General features: G+C 45.8%; 1 protein-coding gene and 2 pseudogenes across 1 annotated transcript; 1 reads left to right on the top strand and 2 right to left on the bottom strand.

Annotated features, from left to right (window-relative positions):
- Positions 1-9,494: 9,494 nt before the first annotated feature.
- LOC142437174 (activated RNA polymerase II transcriptional coactivator p15 pseudogene) lies at positions 9,495-12,112 on the bottom strand (annotated as a pseudogene).
- A 1,931-nt stretch (positions 12,113-14,043) lies between these two features.
- LOC142438019 (U1 spliceosomal RNA) lies at positions 14,044-14,183 on the top strand (annotated as a pseudogene).
- Positions 14,184-14,715: 532 nt separating this feature from the next.
- Positions 14,716-20,014, bottom strand: FCRLB (Fc receptor like B). The gene is made up of 6 exons (XM_075564007.1): positions 19,456-20,014; positions 18,548-18,568; positions 17,979-18,233; positions 16,618-16,884; positions 15,759-16,049; positions 14,716-15,532 (listed from the first exon to the last, which is right to left on the bottom strand). Exons 1-6 carry the CDS (start codon positions 19,484-19,486, stop codon positions 15,123-15,125), a joined length of 1,275 nt encoding a protein of 424 aa, XP_075420122.1. The 5' UTR covers positions 19,487-20,014; the 3' UTR covers positions 14,716-15,122.
- Between the last annotated feature and the right edge of the window lie 3,638 nt (positions 20,015-23,652).

Below are 23,652 nucleotides of genomic sequence, written 5' to 3'. Positions count from 1 at the left end.
TGCAAAAGCGAGGCTTGTAATTGTCAACGTATTTTCTTTGTACGTGATTTTTGTGTATATTTCCTTTGTTCAAGTTTGTTATATCAGATATAATTTGACTCAGTGTTTTCATTTATATGTATGATAGATGATTGATGATAAGTATAAGTGTGATTTCATTAATATATGGAAATTATATAAGTATGTATTGGTAAAGAATTGTGTACAGGTGCCAGGATGGCAAGGGGTGGATTGCTATAGTTTATTGTGCCAGCCTGGCCTATAAACACAAGTAGGATTAACTGAAGGGCAGAGGGATAAATGCCTCGGTGAGCCTCACCTTGGTTGTTCTGTGCCTCAGTGTAAAGGGGCACACTACCTGTGGGATGCCTAGCCTGTGGACTGTGTCGCTGTAAGTTGAGGTCCCTTTAAGCCCACATGATTGGAATGTTCATCTCTGGAGCTGGGGACTGACAGTTGATGACAGTTGGGGACCTGCCTTGCTGTTTGCTGCCTGGGTATGTATAGCCCAGCTCTCTCTACAGAAGGGGATTGGCAACTGGCAGCTCTCAAAACTTGAAGGACTGCTAGTGTCTCACTGCTTTATAATTTAACTGTTAATTTCTTGTATTATCTATCTGTATATTATTTAACGGTTTATTTCTCGAATTATATATCTATCTTTATAAATATATTTATATATAATTACTAGTAATCTGGTTTGTCTCTCTAGAGAACCCTGTCCAATACACTCCCCCACCCCCAAAGAGGAAGAACAACAGAAACATGAGTGAAAGGAGACAGTGAATGGTGTAAGATATGAAAATAATAATAATTTATCATTTATCAAGGGGTCACAATGGTGGGGGGATAAAAGAGGAGCTCATACCAAGGATTCAAACAAAAAGAAAATGATGATGGCAACATATGTTCACATGTGCTTGACGCAATTGCTGTATAGATTGTTAAAAGAGCTGTAGAGCCCCAATAAAATGATTTAAAGTAAAAGAAAAACAGACAGCCAGAAGAGGACAAACACTGTATGAGAGCACTACTCTGAAAAGTCAAGAAAAGCTTTCCTCACAGAAACAAACGTTCTCTCACGGGCTACCAGGGGTGAGATGGGGAGGGAGGGGAAAATCCCTAACTAGACAATGACCACGGACAAACTTGGGTGAAGGGATAGGTGGTAGATAACAGCCGTGAGGCCAGCACATGACCAAGGCAAAGGCACCTAAGAGTAAAAAGTAATCATGATAAATATGAGTACATACAGAATCCTGCAATAACAGCAATAATAAGCAATACTTTATGAGTGGATAAAACAAAAGACTGAACCAAGCCCACTGCTGTGAGTCAACTCCAACTCACAGCGAACCTAGAGCAGAGAGAAGAGCGGCTCCATAGGGTTTCCAAGGCTGTAGATCTCGACTGATACAGACTGCACCTTTGGTACAGCAGCTGAACACTTCATCTGTTCTGGCTCCTTAGGAGTGGATACATGGATAGCTATGTAAACTGAAACAGGTAGGGGATGGCATGTGGGAGTACAACTACAAATATTTGGCAGGGTTTATGTCCACATACGTTTTGTATGTGGGACAAGGTTATGCAAACTTCCTATCCCAAACCAAACACCTTCAGAAACAGAGTCACTAGGCTTAAAGACTTAAGACCCTAGTCTTAGTGTAGTCTTAGGGGACATCTAGGTCAATTGACATAAGGCCATCCATGAAGACAATGTTCTACATCCTGCTTTAGTGAATCAAGTGACTGGGGTCTTGAAAGCTTGTGAGCAGCCATCTGAGATTAGCTACTGCTCGCCTTCCATCTGGAGCAAAGATGAGTAAAGAAAATAAAAGATTCAAGGCAACAATTCACCAAAAGGACTAATGGACTACACAAAGCACAACCCCCACTAGCCTCTGACCAGAACTAGATGGTGCCCGGCTAACACGACCCACTGCTCTGATCTGGACCACAATAGGAAATCCTGTCAGAGTGGAAGAAGAATGTAGAACAAAATGCAGAAAACACCAGATTTACTCACCTGAGAGAACCTGGTGAAACCTCTGAGATCATGGCCCTTAGACACCCTCCAAAATTGGAAATGAACTCTCTCCCAGAGATCACCTTTCAGTCAAATACTATAAGATGATCAATAACACCCGTAAGGCATGTGCTCCTCAGAAAAAGCAACTATCTGAAACCAAAGGGCCAGCATTTGCCCAAAACTGATTTCAGAAGGCAGAAGGGGCAAGAAAGGCAGCTGGTTGAAAACAGGGACCCCAGGGAGGAAGTGGGAAGAGTTATGATGGATGGAAACAAAGTCATGGTGTAGCTTTTCCCTCCACCCACATAATAAAGTGCCCTCCACCCACATAATAAAACCAACTTAGTGATTTAAAAAAACTAACCTATTCCAGTGTTGTCCGAAGAAAAGAACAGGCTGTTCTGGGGGATGGATAATAAAGACCTCGTTCTCAACCTGATGCCAGGGGCTTAGGTGGAGAGCAAATGTTTTGAGAATGATGAGGGCAATGAATGTACAGATGTGCTTGACCCAATTGATGCATGTATGGATTGTGATAAGAGTTGTATGAGCCCCTAATGAAACGGTTAAAATAAAGAATTGTACAAGCCCCCAATAAAATGATTTATGAATAAATAAATATAGACCTCATTCTCCCAGGGGGCCAAGCAAAGGCAGTGTTGCCATGGGGCAGAATTGAGAAGACTCTCAAGAAATGGTTTCTTGAAAGACTATACAGGTTTTGAGTTTTCTTCAGATTTTTGAGAACCTCCAGTTCGTCTGGAGAGGTACCCACCTTTAGTCTCTGGCCACATGTAGGAGCATACATGCATTATTTTCAATATATTTGAAGTTTACTTTCCTAGAGCTTAGTGTAGGTTTTGTATTTTATTGAATTCCAAGACAATTTAAAACTACATTCAAATACCTCTGAAGTCAGAATATCTCTTATAATCACTGTTTTCACTGCTTACCTAATAAGCATGAATGTTACAGAATGGGAGTGAGCAGATTGAAAGAAATTTCTAGAGACATTTCAGTGGATCTTTCTGTTAGTTGTGGGAGAGGTGATGTGGGTGGTGAATCAGACAGGCTTAGCAGCATTCCTAAAGGTGAAGTCAAAAGTCAGTTAATCCTCTGTAGCAGACTGACTTCCAACTTTAGGACAGCGTACAACTGCTCCAAAGGGTTTCAGAGGTTGTACATCTTTATGGACGTAAACTGTTTCATAGTCTGGTGGGCAGAATCATACCCTGACATACCAGTTAGCAACCCAAAGCTTAGCCCACTGCACCACCAGGGTTCCTAAAAGTAAGTTAGTGACAGATCATTGTAAAATCAACCTAGCAAAAATGGCGTTTCCTTTGTTGTTGCTGTTGAGAATATATGTGCAGTTTCTCAGGTGCGTAAGACCTTGGTTCTTGGCTGCACACGAGAAAGAATTCATGCGGAAGCCTGGTTTGTAATCCAAGTGGGTTTTTATAAAGGATGGAACAGGTTTCAGGTTTTACAGCCTCAAAAGAGTACACGCTATTTCAGGGAAGCGTGCGTAAGCTGCGCAGGTGCTCATCACTGAACACCGACAACCTTGTGGGACTGCTCACCCGTATGTGGTGACCGAAGGCCAGAGAAACCTGACACGCTGGTGGGTAAGGGGGCAGGGTCAAGGGGAGAAGGGGAGAAGAGCCAGCCATCCTACCACCAAGGTATACTAAACCTCTGGCTGGGGAGGTGTAGTTGAAAGCATTGGTTGACCCCATTGGCTGAATCAAGTCCACCTGCCTCAGCGGGTGGAGGTGGGTGGTGTGCCTGAATAGAAACCTGTGCAGGCATGGGGAGGGACAACCCCCTCTATGCCTATTCTGCTTCCTAACATATACACAGCAAAACATATACCAGTTCAGAAGGTTCTGCTTGTATGTTGATTACATTCTTCGAGCTGGGCCACCATTCTCATCCGTTCTTTCTATGTTATTCCTCCACCATTAACATGAACGCACATTCCACTAAATTTCTGTCTAACCCCTTGAGTTGTTATTGTCCATCTGAGCTTATAGATAGATCTTTAAAAAGCATAATATTCAAGGAAGACATTTTTTACTACTTAAGCTAAATTACTGTTTGGTTTTTAAAAGACTTCAGGGGATATTTTCAGCTTAAGGTTTAAAGATTATCTCAGAGCAAGAGTTTCAGGGTGGCTGGTACTTCTTTCGCTGCTTCTTAGAAGAAATGCTTCATGACCAGTGCGTTTCACAGCAATGAAGATGATAAAATAGGGGGAAATGGGAACATTGTTAAATCTAAGTCAAAAAGTGATTCAGTAAAGTCAGACTCCAAATATGAAACAACACACTCAATTTATTTCATCTTTATTTTTATGTGTATGTAAGAGTGAGTTATCCTTCTAGCTAAATCTAAAAGACATTGTACAGTTACTTGGCCATGTTTTTCTTTTCTCAGTGCTCTTTGACACAGTCTTGCTCACTGAAAGCAGGGAGAACGTGAAGCCTTTGCTGATGAAGAATCATAACCTTCAGTGCGATTGCAGCTCAATGTAAAGGAAGCAACAATCTTCACAACTGGACCAGTGGACAGCAACACGATAAACAGAGAAAGGTGAAAGTCCTCGTGCAGTTCATTTTACTTGGATCCATAATCAATACTCAATCAATACTCAGGGAAGCAGCCATTAAGAAATCAAATGATGTTTTGCATTGGGAAAAGCTACACAAGATCTCTTCAAAGTGTTGAAGAGCAAGGATGTGACATTGAAGACGAAGGTGCACCTACCCCAAGCCTAGTGTGTTAGTCTGGGTTGACTGGAGAAACAAATTCTTTGACACGCATATATGTGTGAGAGAACTTTATATCAAGAAGTAATTATGCATCAATAAAACATCTCAGCTCGGTCCAGATCAAGTCCATAAGTCTAATATTATTAGCCCATGAATTCCTCCACAGACTCAAGCAGCATACGCAATGATGCAAAATCCAGGAAGATCACAGGCCAGTGGGTGCAACATCTTGAGGGTCCAGTGGCAGTGAAAGCATCTCGGTGCCGGCAAGGGTCTCCACATGGCTCCTCCAGCTGAGGGTGGCTCTTCAACAGTAAGGTGAAGCAGAGAGAGAGAGAGAGAGAAAGTTCTCAGAGTCCTCATGACAAGGCCATGCCCACAAGGAGGCATCATCAGGCTGTGACCTGATTGACAGGCTAGACCCCACCCCTTCACTCTTAATACCCTCAAGTTGACACGAGGTTATGTAACTACTACATCTTGGTATTTTCCTTTATCTCATATACATGTGAGAGTTAGATAACAATTAAGGAAGGATGGAAAAGAACTGGCACACTTGAATTATGGTGATGTTGAAGAATGCTGAAAGCACCATGGACTGCCAGAGATAAAGTCTATACAACTAGCAAAAGTATTGTCTCTGGACCTGGGTTTGTGGGAAACAGAAAGATTCCTCCCAAGTTATCTCCCCCAAATATATGCCAAACTTAGCTACTTGCTACATATGGTAAATGACTACACTTGGCGGTCAACGAAAAGTAGATCAGAGGTTATTCTCCCTAAGGGTTATCAGCCATCTAGAGCAATCAGACTGTATAGTCTGTCCCCGCCTGCCCCCCCCCCCCGCCCCCAGTAGGGCCCACTCCTTTCTGATAAAGATAGTAGTAGACTGAGGTAAAGCCCACTCAAGGGTGACCAAGGTTAGGCAGCCATCATGCAGCTACTGTCTGCCCATCTTGTCACATGTATACCTCCCTTCCCTTCCTATCACATGTACTCCTCTGGCTCATCCTGTTCCTGTTATGCTTATGCACATTGTATATCCCCCTCCTATTGCTTGTATTACCTATTGTACAACCCATTCCTGTGATGTATGTCTTTACCTGTAATTAGGAGGCATAACCCCCCCCCCAAAGATATATCAGCCTTGGTTAGCAATAAATCACGCTCTCTCTCCTGCCCTCTCCTGTTCCATCTCCACATGTACCAAAAAGAGGAGCTGAGGTGAACATGCTACTATGAAATGTGTCTGACTTCTTTATTTTACTCTCTCCTATTATTCTCTGACTTTACTATAATCTTTATAGATCTCAACTGTACAATTTGCTTACTGGACCCATGATTTGTTGTGGGGGACTGGCATCCCCCACATGCGTTATTTTATTGATTTTATTTTTTAACTTTTCGTTGTGATTTAGGTGAAGATTTAAAGGTCATCAGTTTACACTAAACAATTTGTACATATTTTGTTTTAACTCATCCATTTTAATCCTTTCAGTATACAATTGTTTAGCCTACTTCTTCCCATTGTTTCCTATTTATATTCCTCCTTTTTCCCACAACCCTCTGTGCTTGGGTAATTGCTGCTCTTTTGATTTTAAATGGTTGAATATGCTAACATGGTGGTGGATTCAGTCCAGACTTGAAGGGTGACTAAAGGCCCTCATCTTCGGTGTTCCACCAGTATCTAGGCAACCAATAAACCTGGCATCTTTTATGATTTTGAGTTCTTTTCCCTATTTTTCTCCTGCTCTATACAGGATCTTCTCACATATAATCCTTTTCAGGAGCATTGGTAGTGGTAACCAAGCACCATCTTTACTTCTGGTTTCAGGGTCTTGAAGCCTGATGTTTGTGTGATCCATTAGTCCGTTGAACTAAGAGTTTCCATGTGCTTTTCAATTTTCATCACTCTTGTTTCCTTTGGATGGAGAGAGACCAATGTTTACACCTTACATGACCACTCACAAAGTTTTAACACTCCAGTTGCTACTCACCAAAGTGGGACATAGAACATTGTCTTTGTGAACTATGTTATGCTTGTTGACATTAGTGTCCCTGGAGACTATGGTCCTGAGTCCCCAGGCCCAGTAGCTCATACCTTCAAGGCTTTTAGTTATGTCTAAGAAGTTTTCGTAACTTTGCCCCTGTATTGAGCAGGGTTTTCACCTCTATATGCTGTCATCTCTGATTCAAAAGCAGTTAAACAGAGCACATTAGAGTCATATTTACTGTTAAAAGATGGGAGAATGATCATCTCTTCTCTCACTGTAATGTGATTGGCACCTATGGGCTGAAGCAAGTTAGGCCAACTCTTTAGACTCAAATGTTAACTGTATCAGGGATGGATAATTATACGAGGCTTCTTATGAGTAGAATGCCAAACATTGAAACCAACTATTTTTGAAGGAGCAGTGCCTGGGAAATAAAACAAATCAATAATAGGTTAACTGTAGTACATGTTGGAAATTTGGTGAAAGACCATGATAATCTGGCTTGGAAGACATGTTATAATGGGCTGAAAAGTCTATGTTTAATAAGGAAGCATGATTAAGAATAGGAGTCCCTACTTAGCGCAAACTTAAGAGCTTGACTACTAGCCATTAAGACCAAAAACCTCACTGCCATCAAGTCGATTCTGACTCATAGTGACCCTATCACTAGCCATCTAGTTGATGCTGACTTACAGTGACCCTATAGGGCAGGATAGAACTACCCCTAGAGTTTCCAAAACTGTACACTATTTATGGAAGTAGAAAGTCCTGTCTTTCTCTCAAGGAGTAGCTAGGGTTTTGAACTGCCGACCTTGCAGATTACAGCCCAACACATAATCACCATGCTACCAAGAAAGGGTAAAATTGCCCCTGTGGGGTTCCAAGACTGTATCTCTTTACAGGAGTAAAAAGCCTCATCTTTCTCCCACAGAGTGGGTGGTTATTTCAAACTTCTGACCATTAGGACAGGCCTGGTCAAACTTAAGTGCTTGACCACTGTCAGATCCAGCCTCACATCTGGATGGGTCCTAAGGTACGGTTGTGTCATTGAAAGGAAGAAATTAAGAGACAATGTTTTGGGGTGCTCACCTCAGCCATGGCTTTGGGAACCAGGTCTGAGCAGAGAGACTGTATCCTCACATCACCTTATATACACTGGGGGCATGCAAGCCCCTCCAATTACAGGTAACCACATACATGACAAAGCAGGCTGTACTTAACCCTAAAGGTCCCCGAGTTCATTGGAGGAGTGACCTACCACCAGTACTCGGGGCAGGTATGAGGGAGTGACTGTCCTCTGAGTAGTGGTAGCTATAGCAACATGTCTGCTCCTGTAGTTGAGGCTGCCAACCAGATAGCAATCAGCCATGTGCTTGTAAGAGGTAATTATAAGGTAGCACTATTTTGGGAAGATATTGTGGGGATTAATTTTGGGTATGAGAATGTGATTGGGACTCATCTCTAACCCACAGGCGTGAAGGCCTCCCTCCACCCAGAAGCCTGGCCTACCAAGCTTCTTAAAATACAAGAATAAAGAATATTCTCTTCCCACACCTCAGTCTCCTACAGCCCACTAGCCATAAAAACCCTATGGAGCACTTTCATTCTGCACACACATGGTTACCATGAATCACAATCCACATGACAGCAACTATAGCATGATCGCGAGTGTATCTCCCCCAGTTAGTAGTGGACCAGCCAGCAAGGAATTCAGAAGGGACATTAAACACAGGGACATTGACTCTGGGAAAACTGTAATGCTAGGCTGTGGCACAACACAGGATTGTCATGCAGTCAGGACCCAGTCGTTAAAGAGCAAAAAGACTCTCATAGGTTTAGCTCAGAAGGAAGAGTACAATTGTGCGCACTCTCTCAACCAGATGGAGAAAACAAGCTCTGTCATGCCCAACCAGTAGAAATGAAATTCGCACAAACTCTGTGAAGGATAATTGGGTGATCACTATTCAAATAAACAGACACATATCCATTGATCCAGCAATTCTAATTCGCGGAGTTTCCCCCCTAGATTCAGACAGGTAGGTAAAGATCTACTTGGTAGGATTTTGTTGTTGTTGTTGTTACTTGACTTTATCTGACACTAGGTCCAAGAAATCCTCCCTTGTAGGGAGCTGTCTGTCTCCCCACCCTGGATTTTAGACATGAATTTACTCTCGGTTTCCTGCCATACAAACTGCCCTGAAGTTTTACTGCCCTTTGTCTCAATTCCAGCCAGAGGGTGGCTGCCTTGACCCTTGCTAGGATTGGTGCTCTTTCACTAGCAGCTGCTATGTTCATTGGTCAATACATGTCTGATGGCATCTCCCCCCAGGCTCACCAGGAATGCTTCATTAGCATACTTACCTGTTTGATCAGTTGCCCACCATTCCTTCCTTGTTTGGAGATGCACGACTATTGGCTACCTCAGCTGGACCTTATTTTACATGTGACGTAATGGTGCCAGCCCCTCGCTGGCTATTTAAACCTCTGCTCTCAGCTCAATAAAATGAGGCTTGATCATTCCTGTCTTGCCTCCATCTCTCCGCGCCCTTGCCCATCTTCATTCCCAGTCCCTCTTTCAGGTCCACGTACTTGATGTCCCATGGGACGGGACACTCCCTAATAAAGTTGACAAGTAAACACAATAAATCAAGTTGACAATCAGAACATTTTTACTAAAGCACATTAAAAAAAGGAAGTACTCATCTTGCAATTGTTTTGTAATCCAAACATACAATAGCTTAGAGAACAACCGTTAGAGAATAAAAGCCAGTGGGAAAAGACAGGTGAAAGCGAGGGGAGCAGTACAGGTTGGATCTGGCTCGGATTGCAGCTTCCTCACTGCGTCCTCCCTGTCAGAAACCTGTTCTTTCAGCGGGCTCCACTGCTCAGGGTTTAAAGAAACAACTTCACTCCCAGGTTTCATTTCACTTTCTTGATCCGTCACATTTTCTCTAGTATCAATGAGGACTTTCCCACTGAAGTCCCAAGCACTGACACACTGTAGCCTTTTCCCAATTGGGAGCATGTAATCATCGCCGCCGCTGCCGGTGCTGCTCTGCTGGGAGGACGACAGGGCTCTGGAAGTTTCCTTCTTTACAGGTTTGTCGGGAGCAACTTGCTTTTTCCTCTTTAGCTTTTTGTCAACTTCACTACCAGCACCACTGACAGCTGAGCTTGAAGAAACAAGTTCCGTTGATTTTGGCATCGCTCTGCTGGTGCAGTCCAATGGTCTCCTGCTTGCTCATGAGTCGCAATAGAATTTTAAACAACAAAAGCTTAGAAACAGCTTCACTGCCCATCAACAAGGATTGGTGGATGTCATCTCTCAAGGAAGCTTTTTTGAAGACCCTCTTCCATGCTTAAGTGCCCCTCTTCTGTGATTCTAAGCATTCTTAGCATCCTCTGTCTTAAAACCCCAAATAACAAAAGGGTCTCTTTGTCTATCTCCCCTGTGCAGGTACTGTGATTTCCTTCAGAAGGCCCATGTCGCGCCCCACCCACACTCTCATAGAGGCGGAGGCAAAAGTCTCTGGAAAGGCACAGTGACATGAAAGAGGATGATGTATTAGAGAAAGAGCAAGTGGTAGGTACAGCTAGAGTAAGGGGTGAAAGGGTACGTGTGTTAGGCAGGGTTTTCTAGAGAAACAAAACCAGGACACTTATGATTTTATATATACATATAAAATGATAGATTTATACAGCATGAAGGAATATAACAGCTAATTAGTCCACACAGCAGTATAGAGGGCTCAGTTCAACTCCCGTGGAACAGTCAATATACTGGAATTCCTTCAACTCACAAGGGCTGCTGGGTCCAAGGTCAAGAAAGTAGAGAGCTGAGTCTTCCCTAGGCAATGCAGGCAATGTCCACCCACAGGCAGCAAACATCAGGGAGGGGCACCAACAGTTAGCAGCTCAGGAGCTTAGTGAAGTAAGTCCCAATGGGATATTGAACTCAAGCAATGCACGACAACAGGATCTAACAGCCTCAAACTCAGGTGATGTATATACCAGCAGTGTGGCTGAGCAGGTCTCAAAAAAACCTCAAGCTCTAGCAACATAATCCACAGGTTGGCTCCCCCACAGGTAGTGTGGCTCACAAGTTGAGGCAGAGAACTAGCTAAAGCAGCCACACCCTGGTCTGATCACCAGAGAGGAAGAGAGAGAGGGGTGGGCCTTGCTGAGCTATTTATCTTTTTTCCCCTCCAATCAAACTGCAACCTTATTGATCCCACATGTTCCTATTGGCCAGGTTGACACAATAAGCCTACCTATCACAGTATGGGGGATAAGCATGGTATATAGTGTGACTGAAAAGGTGGATAAGTTCAAGTCTTCAATGGTTCTATATGCCATCTTAAGGAGTTTGGGCCAGAATCTAGAAGATTTGGTTCAATATCCTTGGTAAATATAAAAAGAGTTTCCCTTTTCTGCAGAGTAAGGTTGAGGTGAGAAACTGAGCCTCAAGGGTAAGAACAAATTGAGAGTAAGGCTGAGGTTCAAATGGAACTTGCCAGCCTCCACTGTGCTCTTGGAGGAAGGATATTTGAGTTCTTTGTCTAGTATTTCACATGGACACCAGCAGATCTAGCCCTGAGACACAGAACATAACAGAGAGCCAGAGAGAAGCATCTTCTTCCTTAAGCTTCTCCAATATTTTGATGCCCTGCACCTGGGAATGAGCTCCAAGATTCCCCATGGGCAGCCGGAGCTTTTCCCAAACATCTGTTGTAATCTCCACCAGAAACTGAATGAAGTTGAAGGTGCTACTTCATCAGCACAAGGCTTCCGGGAGACCATTAACAAATATTGCAGGGGATGATCTTGAATCCTGTCCTCTTCTATAACAACTGCATGAGAGTGGAGTCTATAGGACATGAAAGTCAGTCCCCTTCTGCACACCCAGAAAAGTTTCCATTCTCCCAGAAAGCCCTTGTTGTTTCCCACCTTACACGTGCCTAGTTCTAAATGGGAGTAGGTGGCCAGACAGGAATAAGTATGTTGTCATTGCTGATAAGGTGTGAAGACAGGAGCCACTGCCACACAAGCTTCAAGTAACTCACTCTTTTGGTGCTGTTAAATGATCTGTGGATGGCGTGTGTAGTAACCTGAGATTCTTGGATTACCGAGTCTCTGGGTATAAATGCTAGTCATTTCCAATCTATATCAAGAATTATAGAGACCACAGAGGAACAAAATCTGAAGGAAGAAAAAGATTGGTCACTGGATAGAATGGAGTTAGCCACAGGAGACTTCCTGGAAGGAGAGCTCTAAATTGAGCCAGGACTAAAAAGCTGGAAATCAGAGCCACAAAGACCCATATTGCCCAGACTCTCAGTACGGAATTACAAGGATCTGGGCATCCATTCATTCTTGAGGAGCCCTGGTGGCTTAGTGGCTAGGTTCTAGGCTTCAATCCACAAGCTCAGCAGTTTGAAACCACCGCTGCTCCGAGGGAGAAAGCCTGAGCTTTCTGCTTTGTATGAAGTAAAGAGTTCACAGCCCCTGAAACTCACAAGGCCCTTCCTTATAGGGTCACTGTGAGTTAGCATCAACCTTGATTTGGCAGTGAATTTGGTTGGTTTGGGGGCCTACGTTCTTAGGGCTAAGCAAGTGTCCATTGGGATCATTCCATTTATCTGACTCTTCTCTAATTTTAAGCTACTTAGATTTATCAATACTCTCGGACCAGGAATGTTTCCAAATATGCATTCTGAATTAATAAGCTAAAAACATATCTTAACAAGACTTTCATGTTCTGATCTATCCCTACATCTACTCCCCTCAAATACACCTGCACACACTGTAACGGAGGTGGTTTCATAATAGGGTGGTGAAGACTAGCATTAAGAAGAACGTATTAAGGCCCTCTAGCTCAGAAGCAACAAAGCCCACATGGAAGAAGCACACCAGCCTGTGCGCTCACAAGGTGTCAAAGGGATCAGGTATAAGGTATCATCAGAACAAAAAATCATATCATTGTGAATGAGGGGTGGGAGTGCAGAGTGGAGACCCAGAGCCCATTTGTAGACCACTGGACATCCTCTTAAAGAAGGGTCTCAGGGAGGAGACTAGCCAGTCAGGGTGTGATGCAGCAATGATGAAACATACAACTTTCCTCTAGTTCTTAAATGACCCCAATTCTACCATACAAATCTGACTAGACCAGAGGATGTACGCTGGTACAAATAGGAACTGGAAAAACAGGGAATCCAGGGCGGATGATCCCTTCAGGACCAGTGGTGTGAGTAGCAACACCCGGGAGGGTGGATGGAGGGTGGTTTGGAAAGGGGGGACTGATTACAAGAATCTACATATGACCTCCTCCCTGGGAGATAGACAACAGAAAAGCAGGTGAAGGGAGATGTAAGATAGTGTAAAATATGACAAAATAATAATTTGAAAATCATCAAGGGCTATTGAGGGAGGGAGGAGTGGGGAGGGAGGGGAGAAAAAGAGGAGCTGATGCTAGAGGCTTGGCTGGAAGCGGATGTTTTGAGAATGATGAGGGCAATGAATGTACAAATGTGCTTGACACAATTGATGCATGTATGGATTGTGATAAGAGTTGTATGAGCCCCTAATAAAACTATTATAAATAAATAGTTTTTAAAGAAGAGTAAAAAAAAAAGAATGTATTGAAAGATGTTTCTTCTTTATTCCGCTGAATCGCTTAGAAAGAAATGGGAAATGGGCTTGTGACTGAAGTTTATCAAATACAAGTCAATGAGACACAAGGTGATTTCAGTTCTAATTCTTAAAAGTGAAGCTTCACTGGAGAAAGCTTTGGACTCAGTGGGAATGAGACATGCCGAGGACAAATCCCAGCAGCCCTGCAGGAGCACCAGTGGCTCCAGTGGGCAGTTAGGAGACCCATGAAATGGGGCTTGCAGGTGACACCCCTCAGAGACGGCATTCAAGGTGACCTCTTGCTCTTTTTTTTCCTTCTGAAACAGATGACAGGGACCCTGCTAGGGTTATGCAGTGAGCTGTTAAGAGCTAGGTCAACAGTTTGGATCCACTAGCCACTCCTTGTGAGAAAGATGAGGCTGGCTGTATCCCAAAAGATTGAGTGTCAGAAACCCAAAAGATTGGTTCCACGCTGTTCCAGAAGGCTGATCTGACTTGGGGTCATCTTGATGGTAGTGAGTTTGGGGCAGAACAAGTGACTGAAGCCACTTTGCAAGATGGGAGATGGGCTGGGATTGGAATGGTGCTCCAGAAGGAAAAAAAAATTCTGTTAAAAATTAGAAGTTATGGTTTTCCCAGGGCGAGGCTCACCCATTGCACTCCGGGTGTGCTGACCCCTGCGATTTCCCCAAATGTGGGAAACTCGACTGCATAATTTGTGGTAGTGGGGGACTGCGTTCGCGCTATCCCCTGAAAAAAAAAATTAGAAGTTAGCCATCATGAGGATTTGTCTCAAACTTTCCTTAAGGAAATTTCTTGATATAAATGGTACCACTTGTTCAATGTGTCCCAAAGGTGAGCGTGGCCTGCCCGATGTTACCAGAACCCATCCATCAGTCTCTGTAGCCACATTGGGGTGGGGGGTGGGGGAGTGAGTCTGGGAAAGAACTCTAGCCTTTATAAGCCAGCTATGGGAGGCTCATCCACATAAATGCCTTTTCCTGTCTAAACCTGGATTTCAGCAGCAAACACTTGTCATGGAGTTGGTTTCAGCTCATAGGTGACCCTGTGTGGTTCTTAGACTCCTGCTCGGCACAGGGTTTCCAGGCTGTGGACTTCCGAAGGCCGACTCAGGTCACCAGGGCTTCCTTCTGAGGTGCCTGCTGGCGGGTTCCAACCACCCACCTTTTGGGTCCTAGTTAAAAGGTTAAGCATTTACACCACCCAGGGCTATAAAGGGGAAGAGAATCCAAGATTTTGAGGAGGACATATAGACTCTTTAGAGTTGGAGAACTGAACGTCGTTTTAATATTAAGAAAAAGTAAATTCACTATGAATAATTACAGATTGACCTTAAGATGTTGTAAGGAGCTTAGGTCTGGCAGGGCCTATGTGAAACGCTAAAGATGGACTGAATTCGCTTCCAAACATAAACCTCAAAGTGGCAAAGAACAGGTTTCTACTTCCTTACTCTGCTCTGTGAGTGAACTGAGAGCCAAGGGAAGCCTTGTGGCTACAAGTTGCTCTTGTGTGCTGTGGGCAGCTGAAATCATCGGCCACCACACCACGGGGTGCTGCTTCTGAAACCACCGCAAAACACCACACCGGGAGCAGAGAGGGAACTGGCTTCTGAAAAGCGGAGATGGCTCAGGAAGAACACCCTCCTAGAGGGAAGGATGAGCGAGCCCCATCTCAGCTCTCCACTGTAGTGGTCTTCCGGCTTCCCTGGCTCACAGCCCAGTGGTTAGTGGGGGTCTTGGATGTTCCCGGGAGGGCCTGCGGCTCCTTTAACTGCAGGACCACGCGGCTCAGAAGGCCTTTGAGCAGACGCATCTCTTGGAGCAGAAGGTCCACGCTGGGCGGCAGGGCTGCCAAGGCAGATGATTCCAGGGCCGTGGGGGGAGCGCAGGCGGGGGGTCCAGCAGTGGGGGCGCTGCCCAAGGGGAACAGCAGTCCTGAGGCGGTGGTGTTAGAGGTGGAGCTGACGGATGGGACCGATCTAGCCACGGGAGGCTTTCGGAAGGAGAGCGGCTTGTTACTGGGCGCCGAGGCCACGGCCTGCGGAACTGGGGCCGTGGTGAAAGTCAGGTCCAGAGGAGAGCCTGGGGGCGGAACACGTGGCGTCACTCGGAGCTGAAGCGGGTCCCTGGAGGCCCCGCGGCGGGGCGAGGGGGGTGCAGCGTGGAGTTGGAGGAAGGGGCGGAAATAAGAGGTTCGGAAGGTGGTGGAGTGGGGGAAAGGTCCCGCGGGAACCGAGAGGGGGAGAGGGGGTACTCAGAAGAGGCCGGACAGCAGGCCGGTGGGGGGGGGGTCCCCAAGGTCACTCACCCCGCCCGGGCAGCTGCAGCCACGGGCTGCGTTTCCGGACGCTGCGGGTCGTGGTGGCCGCCTCGCACCAGTGCGATTCCAGCTCTTCGACCTCGGCCTCGGGCACCGTGTACTCGGCGCCCCAGTCGAAGCGGCGCACGACGCGACTGTACTTGTAGAAGATGAACTGCAGCGGCGTGTCGAGCTTGTGCGGGTGCAGGTGCGTCTCGCAGCGCACCACCACCCCGCCGGGCGCCGCGCCGCGCGTCTCCACCCGGCCGGTCACCCGAAGCACTGGCGCCGGGAACAGCTCTGCGGAGAGGGAGGCCCGGGGCGCACGTGGGGCCGGAGCCAGCGGGGACCGAGCCCCGCGCGCGCCCCTATCTCTTTCCCGGGCTCCTCGCCGACCCCGAGGTGCAAGGAGGGTCCGAGAAGCTGAGTGCGTTCAGGGAGGGGGGCAAGAAACCTGGTGAAATTTGATGCCAGGGACGGAGTCCCAGAGCGCCTGACCGACGTCTAGCGCTGCTCTCCGCTGCTCACCGGAGCTGCCCCCCAGCGCTCGTGCGCGCCAGGCGAGATGCTCAGCCTGGCCCTGAGCTCCAGCTCCACAGCGTCCCCTATCATTCGGTCTCGGGCCGGGGTCTGAGCCGCCCCAGTGGGTGGGCTCCAACCGGAAGAAGAAGCTGAGATGGGTGTTTTTGGTGGCGGAGGGGGACGCCAGCCTCCCAAGCAAACGATGGGACAACAGCGCCATCCCCGCAGGGGCTTCTGCCGCTGGCCTAAGAAGACTCTAACTCGTGCCAGTATTTGAACCTTCTGGCCTTCTTTCTGTCTCCTGGCTCGCTTGCCCACTTCTCCCCGGCCCCCGGGGTTCCCCCACCTTGCACGGTCACCGCCACCTTGGAAGAGAACATGGGCGCGCTCTCCACCGGGATGCGCATGGTACCGGAGCACTGGTAGCGCCCGCTGTCGCTGGTGCGCGCCTGCGGCACGGTGTAGTTGGCGCTCGAGTGGAAGTAGCGCACCGCCTGGCCATCGCGGTAGTAATGAAGCTTGTAGACCACCTTGTCGTACCAGCCGCGACAGCGCATGACCAGAGACTCACCCTCAAACACTGCAGCATAGGGCACCTGCAGGATCAGCCAGTCTAGAACAGACACCACAAACCCCAGGCGTGAGGCACCTCCTATTCTCTTCCTCCTCCTTTCCCTCCTCCTCCTCACCCACCCATACTCCTCCTCCCAGGACTCCCACCCCAAGCCACACCTCCCCCAGTTCAGGGGCTGCTAGACCTTCCTGGGTGGTTGGCACCTGAGGAGGAGCTCTGCCTTGCAGAGGCATTAGGTGGGTTCAGAGGGAAGTGGTATTGACTCAGTAGATAACGAGGAGGCAAAGTTCCAGCCTTAAAATGGCACTGCCTTTAAGAATCAAGTTTCAACTCCTTAGGGTGACCTCAGTACCTCCTCAGGCCTGGGACCCTGCCTTCCTCTCCACCACCATCTCAGGATTCCCCCTCCCAACTGTTCCTTTACTCTTCGTGCCTTCCACTCCTCGCAAAAGCTAAGTTCCATCCATACTGTGTGGCTGGGAGAATGACCCCTCTGTGAGCCTTAAGAAACCCCCTTCACCTGGTCAGGGTCTTCTGATCTAGGTTTAGACCTTATTGATTCTAGAAAACTTTCCTGACTCCCCAAGGTCAGCTTTAGGCATTCCCCATAGCACTCAGTACTTAGCCTACCACTATCCCCCCTAGCTCAGACTTAAAAGAACCATTTTAGGTGTTTTGCATGGAGAAAGAATTCTGTAAATAAAAGCCACAAACCATGTGCTACTTTCAGTTCTGCAAGTAGTAACCAAAGTCTACCACAGCACCTTTTCTGTACTCACGAACACTTTGCAAACAAGAAACAACAGATCATTGTCACAATAGGTAGGTCCTGACAGAGAGAGGAAAACAACTTCAATTCGCAAACAACAGACTCACTGAGCCCATGAGAATGGAAACACACACAAAACACGCCTCACCAAGATGACTGCCCTGAGATTCTCTTTAAACCTTTAAGGGAAACTATCTTCAGAGTTCACCTTTTAAGTGAGTAACAGATGAATTCAAGCAGGACCTCAGTATGGCCCTTTTCCTGCCCAGTAGGGAGTGGCTCTGTGTCCCCTCCCATAGGAGGGCTAGGTAGGCAGCACCTGAGGAGACGTGTGCTGCCCTTCCCTCATGTGCAGACAACTCACCGTTAGACACAGAGAGGTGGATGGGGTCACTGACAGGTGCTCCCCGTGTCTGGCATCGATACACCCCTGGGGTCTGCACCTCGATGCTCTTCTTGTGTGAGGGCAGGAGCAGGTGGCCCAAATACCAGAGCGTGCTGATGGGTCGGAGCTCCAGGAGCAGAGGGTGGTACCCATCACAACGCAAGGTGACTCGCTCCCCCTTGAAGATTGTAGTCCAAGGTGGGTGCAGGGAGAGGATGGGCTTCTCCAGAGGAGCTGGGGGCGAGGGGAGTATGGAAAGAGACTCAAGGGGAGGTGCTCAGATAGGCAGCCTGAGTTTGGGAAATCTTAGAAAACCCCACCCACTCTGCAATCCATCTTTACAAGAGTAGTGACCACATTCATAGATTCAAAAGCTCGCAGTAAGCACCCAATTCTACTGGTAAACTGAGTCATGGGGATTGAAGGTGGGAGGGCAGAGGCACTGTCCCAAAGCAATCAAAAAGGGGGATGTCTACCCAAACATGTCACTACTGGGGCATGAGAGATGAGATTGTGAAAAACTGAGGTAAAGAATGTGTAAGACTTACCAGCTTGTCCACTGCTTGATACTGTAAAACACGAAATAAAACAAAAGATGGGGAGTCAGGAAGAGGAAATGGATGATACAGCTAATTACCATATAAACAACTGCCTCCTTTACCATGAGCCAGAAGAACTAGATCGTGCCAAAGTGCCAGTGTTGAACAATTTGTTCAAAGATTCCGTAGAAGAATCCCAACCCAAAGGAGGGTGGGAGGATGCAGAACAGAAGTGAAAATATTCATGGACTCCAGACTTTCTGGAGCCTTGAAGGCCGGATGAGACACTCGACCTATTAATTTTTGAACCTTAAACCAAAAATATCCCCTGCAGTCTTAAAGCTAAACAGAAGTTTAGCCTAGCTAGAATATCTGCCTTGAGCACTGTGCTCTTGTTTTAAGAACCATCTATATGGGATCAGATGAATGACAGCAACTTCTAAGATTACACGGGAACTACGGTGATCTTATGTTAATGGAAAGGAATGATTCAGAGAAGAGGGTGAAATGGTTGCCCAACTAAAGGAATATAATCGATGTCACGGAATTGTATGTATAGAAACTGCTAAACTGGTGTATGCTTTGCACTGTATATTCTCAGCAGCAGCAGCAACAAATTAATTTTTGAAAACAATTAAACCCAAGAAATAAAGAAGAAACAGTGAAGATGAAAGGAAAGCGAGGACTCTTGTGACCATAGGAAAGACTAAATGGTATTAAGACCTATTTTTCTTCTTTCCTCTAGTTTATCCAACTGGTGAAAAATGCCTTCATTTTCACCCCTCAAAAAGAAGGAAAGCGAGAAAGAAAAGATACTGATTGTTTAGAGTTTTCAAATAGAAATGTTTTCAACACACACACATTTTGTCACACCCTCTGTCCCTCCACCCATCCTTATGTTGTCACTGTGAACTCACCCAGCATCAGGAGGGTTGTCAGTGCCCACATGATGGATCTGCCTGCAGCAACTGCAGAAAGGAGACGGCATGGGATGGGTGGGGGAGAGAAAGATAGTTGATGTCTACATTAGCGAGAGAGGCTAGTGGCTGGCCACTGAGTATTGAGAGAATTGTTTCTCCCATCCATTCCTACTTCCCAAAGTTGGTAGACTGGAAAGACTAGGAACTATGCTGAATATGTGTGTCCACCCTAATGTATTCCAAGCACCTGTCCCTGTCCCACCTGCTACTCTTAAAGTTACTGCATGTTGCTGGTCAGCCCCAAGTCCTGGTAACAGATCAGGCTGCCAGCCTGGTGTATAGAGAAGGCTTGCAGATAGGTGTTCTTTGCAGCACAATAGAGCTACACCAAACCCCAGGCTCTCGCAGGGCACTGTGACAGTCAACATCCGGTTCTCCGTCTCTTCTCTCCCCTCATTTTTCAGCTGGTCCTGTAAGCCTCATCTGAGGAAGACACACTTTCATGTTCTCAAGGCCCCTTTTCCCTGCTCACTCTCTGATGACAGGCATTGGCTTAAGGCCTGGTGAGGTCAATAACAGCTTCTGCACACAGAGCTCAAGTCTCAGACAGATGTTAAACAGTTATGGGGTCATGACTCACCAACCACACTTCAGCATCAACTTCTTCTAATTCCTCAATGAACGAAAGAAATGTAAGGTGTTTCCCCTTTTCCCTTGCTGAAACCTTTACCCCAAAACCAAAACCTCTGGCCATCAAGTCGATTCCAACTTGTGGCAGCCCCTTGGTGGTACAGAGTAGATCTGCTCTATTGAGTTTTCCTGGATGTAATCCTTACAGATTCACATCAGGAAGTCTTTCTTCTGAGATGCTGCTGGGTGGATTCTAACCACCAACCTTTAGGTTAGTAGTCACCATTTGTGACACCCAGGTATTTCCTGAAACCGTAAACCCCTCAAATTAGAAAACTCTCTTACTACTCACCCCAATAATCTCCCACTATAGTACCTCTACTTACTGTGCCTTTCTTCTTTCTTTCCTTCTACCCGACCCTGCAACCCCACCCCAGCCACGCTCCAGCTGAGAAGTCACTCTTATCAGCCTGCAGAAGCATCTCATATCAGACCTCTGGCTCCACTTGGGCGCTCTGTCAGGTGCCCTTACCCTGAGCAATAGGAGGACCTGAATTTTCATGTAAATACTTAATGAATTTTCCAGCCCGATAGTATGTCTTCTTGGACTCTGTACTGTCTTCACTTGTGGCTGTTGAGAGCCAGGGCAACTCCTTCCCAGGGAACTCCAGCAGGAGGGGAGATCGATGATCAGCATTCTCTAAGATAATATCTCCCCCCTTTCTTTGCTGATGCCCAAAGGTTCACTAAGAGACTCCCTTCATTTTGTAGCTTAATGTGTCAGTCCCTGTTAAAAATATAAATGTTTCTTAAGGACCAAAAAAAAAAAAAAATACCCCAAACTAAACTCACTGCCATTGAGTTGATGCCAAACTCATGGGGACTTATAGGACACTGTAGGTAGAACTGCCCTGTGAGTTTCTGAGACTGTAACTCTTTAGGGGAGAGAATGCCCCATCTTTTTCCCTTCTTAAGGACACATGACATTAAATGAGGCTGGCCACTTCAGATTCAGATTCAACAGTAATGTTTGATAAAAGAGGAGTCTCTCTCACAGCTGAGAAATAGGGAGGTAGCTGACACGGTGTTCAGGAGGGAGGGAGGGAGAGTAGAACCAAATGCTGGGAGCAGAAACCATGAACTTTCTGCCCTAGGAGTGTGTAAGCCTTGATTCTCTGGTTGCTGCTATGTGACAGCTTGGGGAGTTCATCATCATCCACTTTGTGATCTGTTGTGAACAGCGGATCTGAAGGGAAGTTTACATGAGCGTGTGGCCTGTATCCAATAGGTATGGATGTTCTGACAAAGCTTGCATGTGCCCTCTTGCTATCTTCCACTTGTTTTTTGGTCTGCAGATCAGAGATTTTTCTGCTCCTGCAATTGCATGGAAGGAGCGCTGGGGGTGTAAAGAGTTATGTGTTGAGTTGCTTGATGGCAGTGAGTTTGTTTTGGGAGGTTGGCAATTCATGAGCCTGTCACTAACCTGCAGATTTTGAGTTTGCCAGCTCCGGCAACCATGTGAATCAGAAAAACATTCAGCCTGCCACCTGATCCAAGGAGATGAGTTTCACCAACACCTACAATCGTGTGAGCATTTCCTTATAATAAATACATAGATATACATATGAATTTATATATAAACTTCACTGATCTTGCTTCTTTAGAAAACCTAAAATAAAACATTGCCTTTCCATCAGATCACCTCTTGAGGGTTTATATCTACCCTAGGTCACCATCTTTCCAATAAGACTGCAAAGAAGATATCAACTGTCCCTGTAATCTACACAAACTGGCCATTGTGACTTTGCTGCCCCTAGAACTCTGGTCTCAGTCGTATCATTGTACTCCAGAAGAAATTTAATAACATAAACATTCATGAATTTGTGGTAGGGTTATATAGTGTTCAAATTTTCTCTTAGAAATCTCCTATTCAACACTTCCTCATTCTAGACTCTTCTTTGCATTTCTCCCAAATTAAAACTTTTGATCCATATAAGACTTGCCGGGAGGGTCGAGGGAGGGTAGGGTGGAAAGGGGAACCGATTACAAGGATCTACATATAACCTCCTCCCTGGGGGGATGGACAACAGAAAAGTGGGTGAAAGGAGACTTTGGACAGTATAAGAAATGCAAAATGATAATAATTTGTAGGTTATCAAGGGTTCATGAGGGAGGGAGAATAGGAAGGGAGGGGAAAATGAGGAATTGATATCAAGGGCTCAAGCAGAAAGCAAATGTTTTGAGAATGATAATGGCAACAAATGTATAAATGTGCTTGACATAATGGATGGATGTATGGATTGTGACCAGAGTTGTATGAGCCCCCAATAAAATGATTAATAAATAAATAAATACCCCAAAAATTAAATTTAAAAAAAGGCTTTCCTCCTCAGGTTTTCTAATTTGTCACCCCTTTCATATGTAGGTCCCTTATGCTACAAATGGACAAAGTGCTTGGTTGCTAACCAAAAGGTTGTCAGTTCAAGTCCACGTAGAGTTCCATTGGAAGAAAGGTCTGGCCATCTACTTCCAAAAAATCAGCCATTGAAAACATTATGGAGTATAGTTCTACTAGCACACATGCACATGAGTCAGAGTTGATGCCACATCACCTGCTCCGTGCTCTTGTTTTTAATATACAGACACATGTAGCCATCGCCTTTTGTTACTGGAACAGCTCTTGGAAGCCTATTATGCCCTCAGCTGATTTAAGAATGCTGATGAATAAAATGTTCTTGATGTTGTTGATAGTGCTAATGCTAAAGCCGTGCTACCAGCAAAGAGTGCGTGCTTTAGTGTGTGACAGACCTCAGGCCAAGTGCTTCACAGGTAGTGCTTTATTTAAGCTTTGTAATTGTCCTTTGAGGAGCATAAGTAGAACCCCTGGATTACATACGAGGATATGGAGGCAGTGGCATTGGGATTTGAATAGAAGTCTGTCTCACTTTGGAGTTTTCTGTGTTTTGCTCTTCCCTCTCTCCTACTCTCCCTTTCTCTTTGTAGAGGTTCAAGATGACAGACTGCTTTGCAAGTCTCCCCTCTTATTTGTGAGTTTTTACCTTCATCCACACTCCTACTCCCCTCCCCTCCATGTAAGCACCCACCAGATACTGTTGACCCTACGTGACTACATACAAAGGGGCTTACATTTTTTTGTAAAAGCATTCCATTCCCTTTCAATTTCATTTTTTCACCAACTCTTTATAGCCACCTTGCATATTCTCGATAAAATACAGTCCTTGAACAAGAGGAGGGCCTCAATGAGGAGAATTGACACAGTGGCTGCCACAATGGATTCAAACACAATAATTATGAGGATGGGACAGGGCCAGAGAATGTTCCACTCTGTTGTTGAGTTGAAAGCAATTCAACAGCAACAACTAGATACATACACCTATAAACCCTCAATAAATGTTCTGTGTTCAAAGCAGCAATGAGATAACATCTCATCCCACAATAATAATAAAGTTCAACAAGACTAAAGACAAGAAATGCTGGCGAAGATCGGCCAGTAAAACTGTGAAACGGTGCAACCACTGTGGAAAATGGCCTGGTCTTTCTTTT

The sequence above is a fragment of the Tenrec ecaudatus genome, chromosome 1, assembly GCF_050624435.1.
Source record: "Tenrec ecaudatus isolate mTenEca1 chromosome 1, mTenEca1.hap1, whole genome shotgun sequence".
Classification (NCBI taxonomy): Eukaryota; Metazoa; Chordata; class Mammalia; order Afrosoricida; family Tenrecidae; genus Tenrec; species Tenrec ecaudatus.
This window is presented reverse-complemented; position numbering and strand designations above follow the sequence as displayed.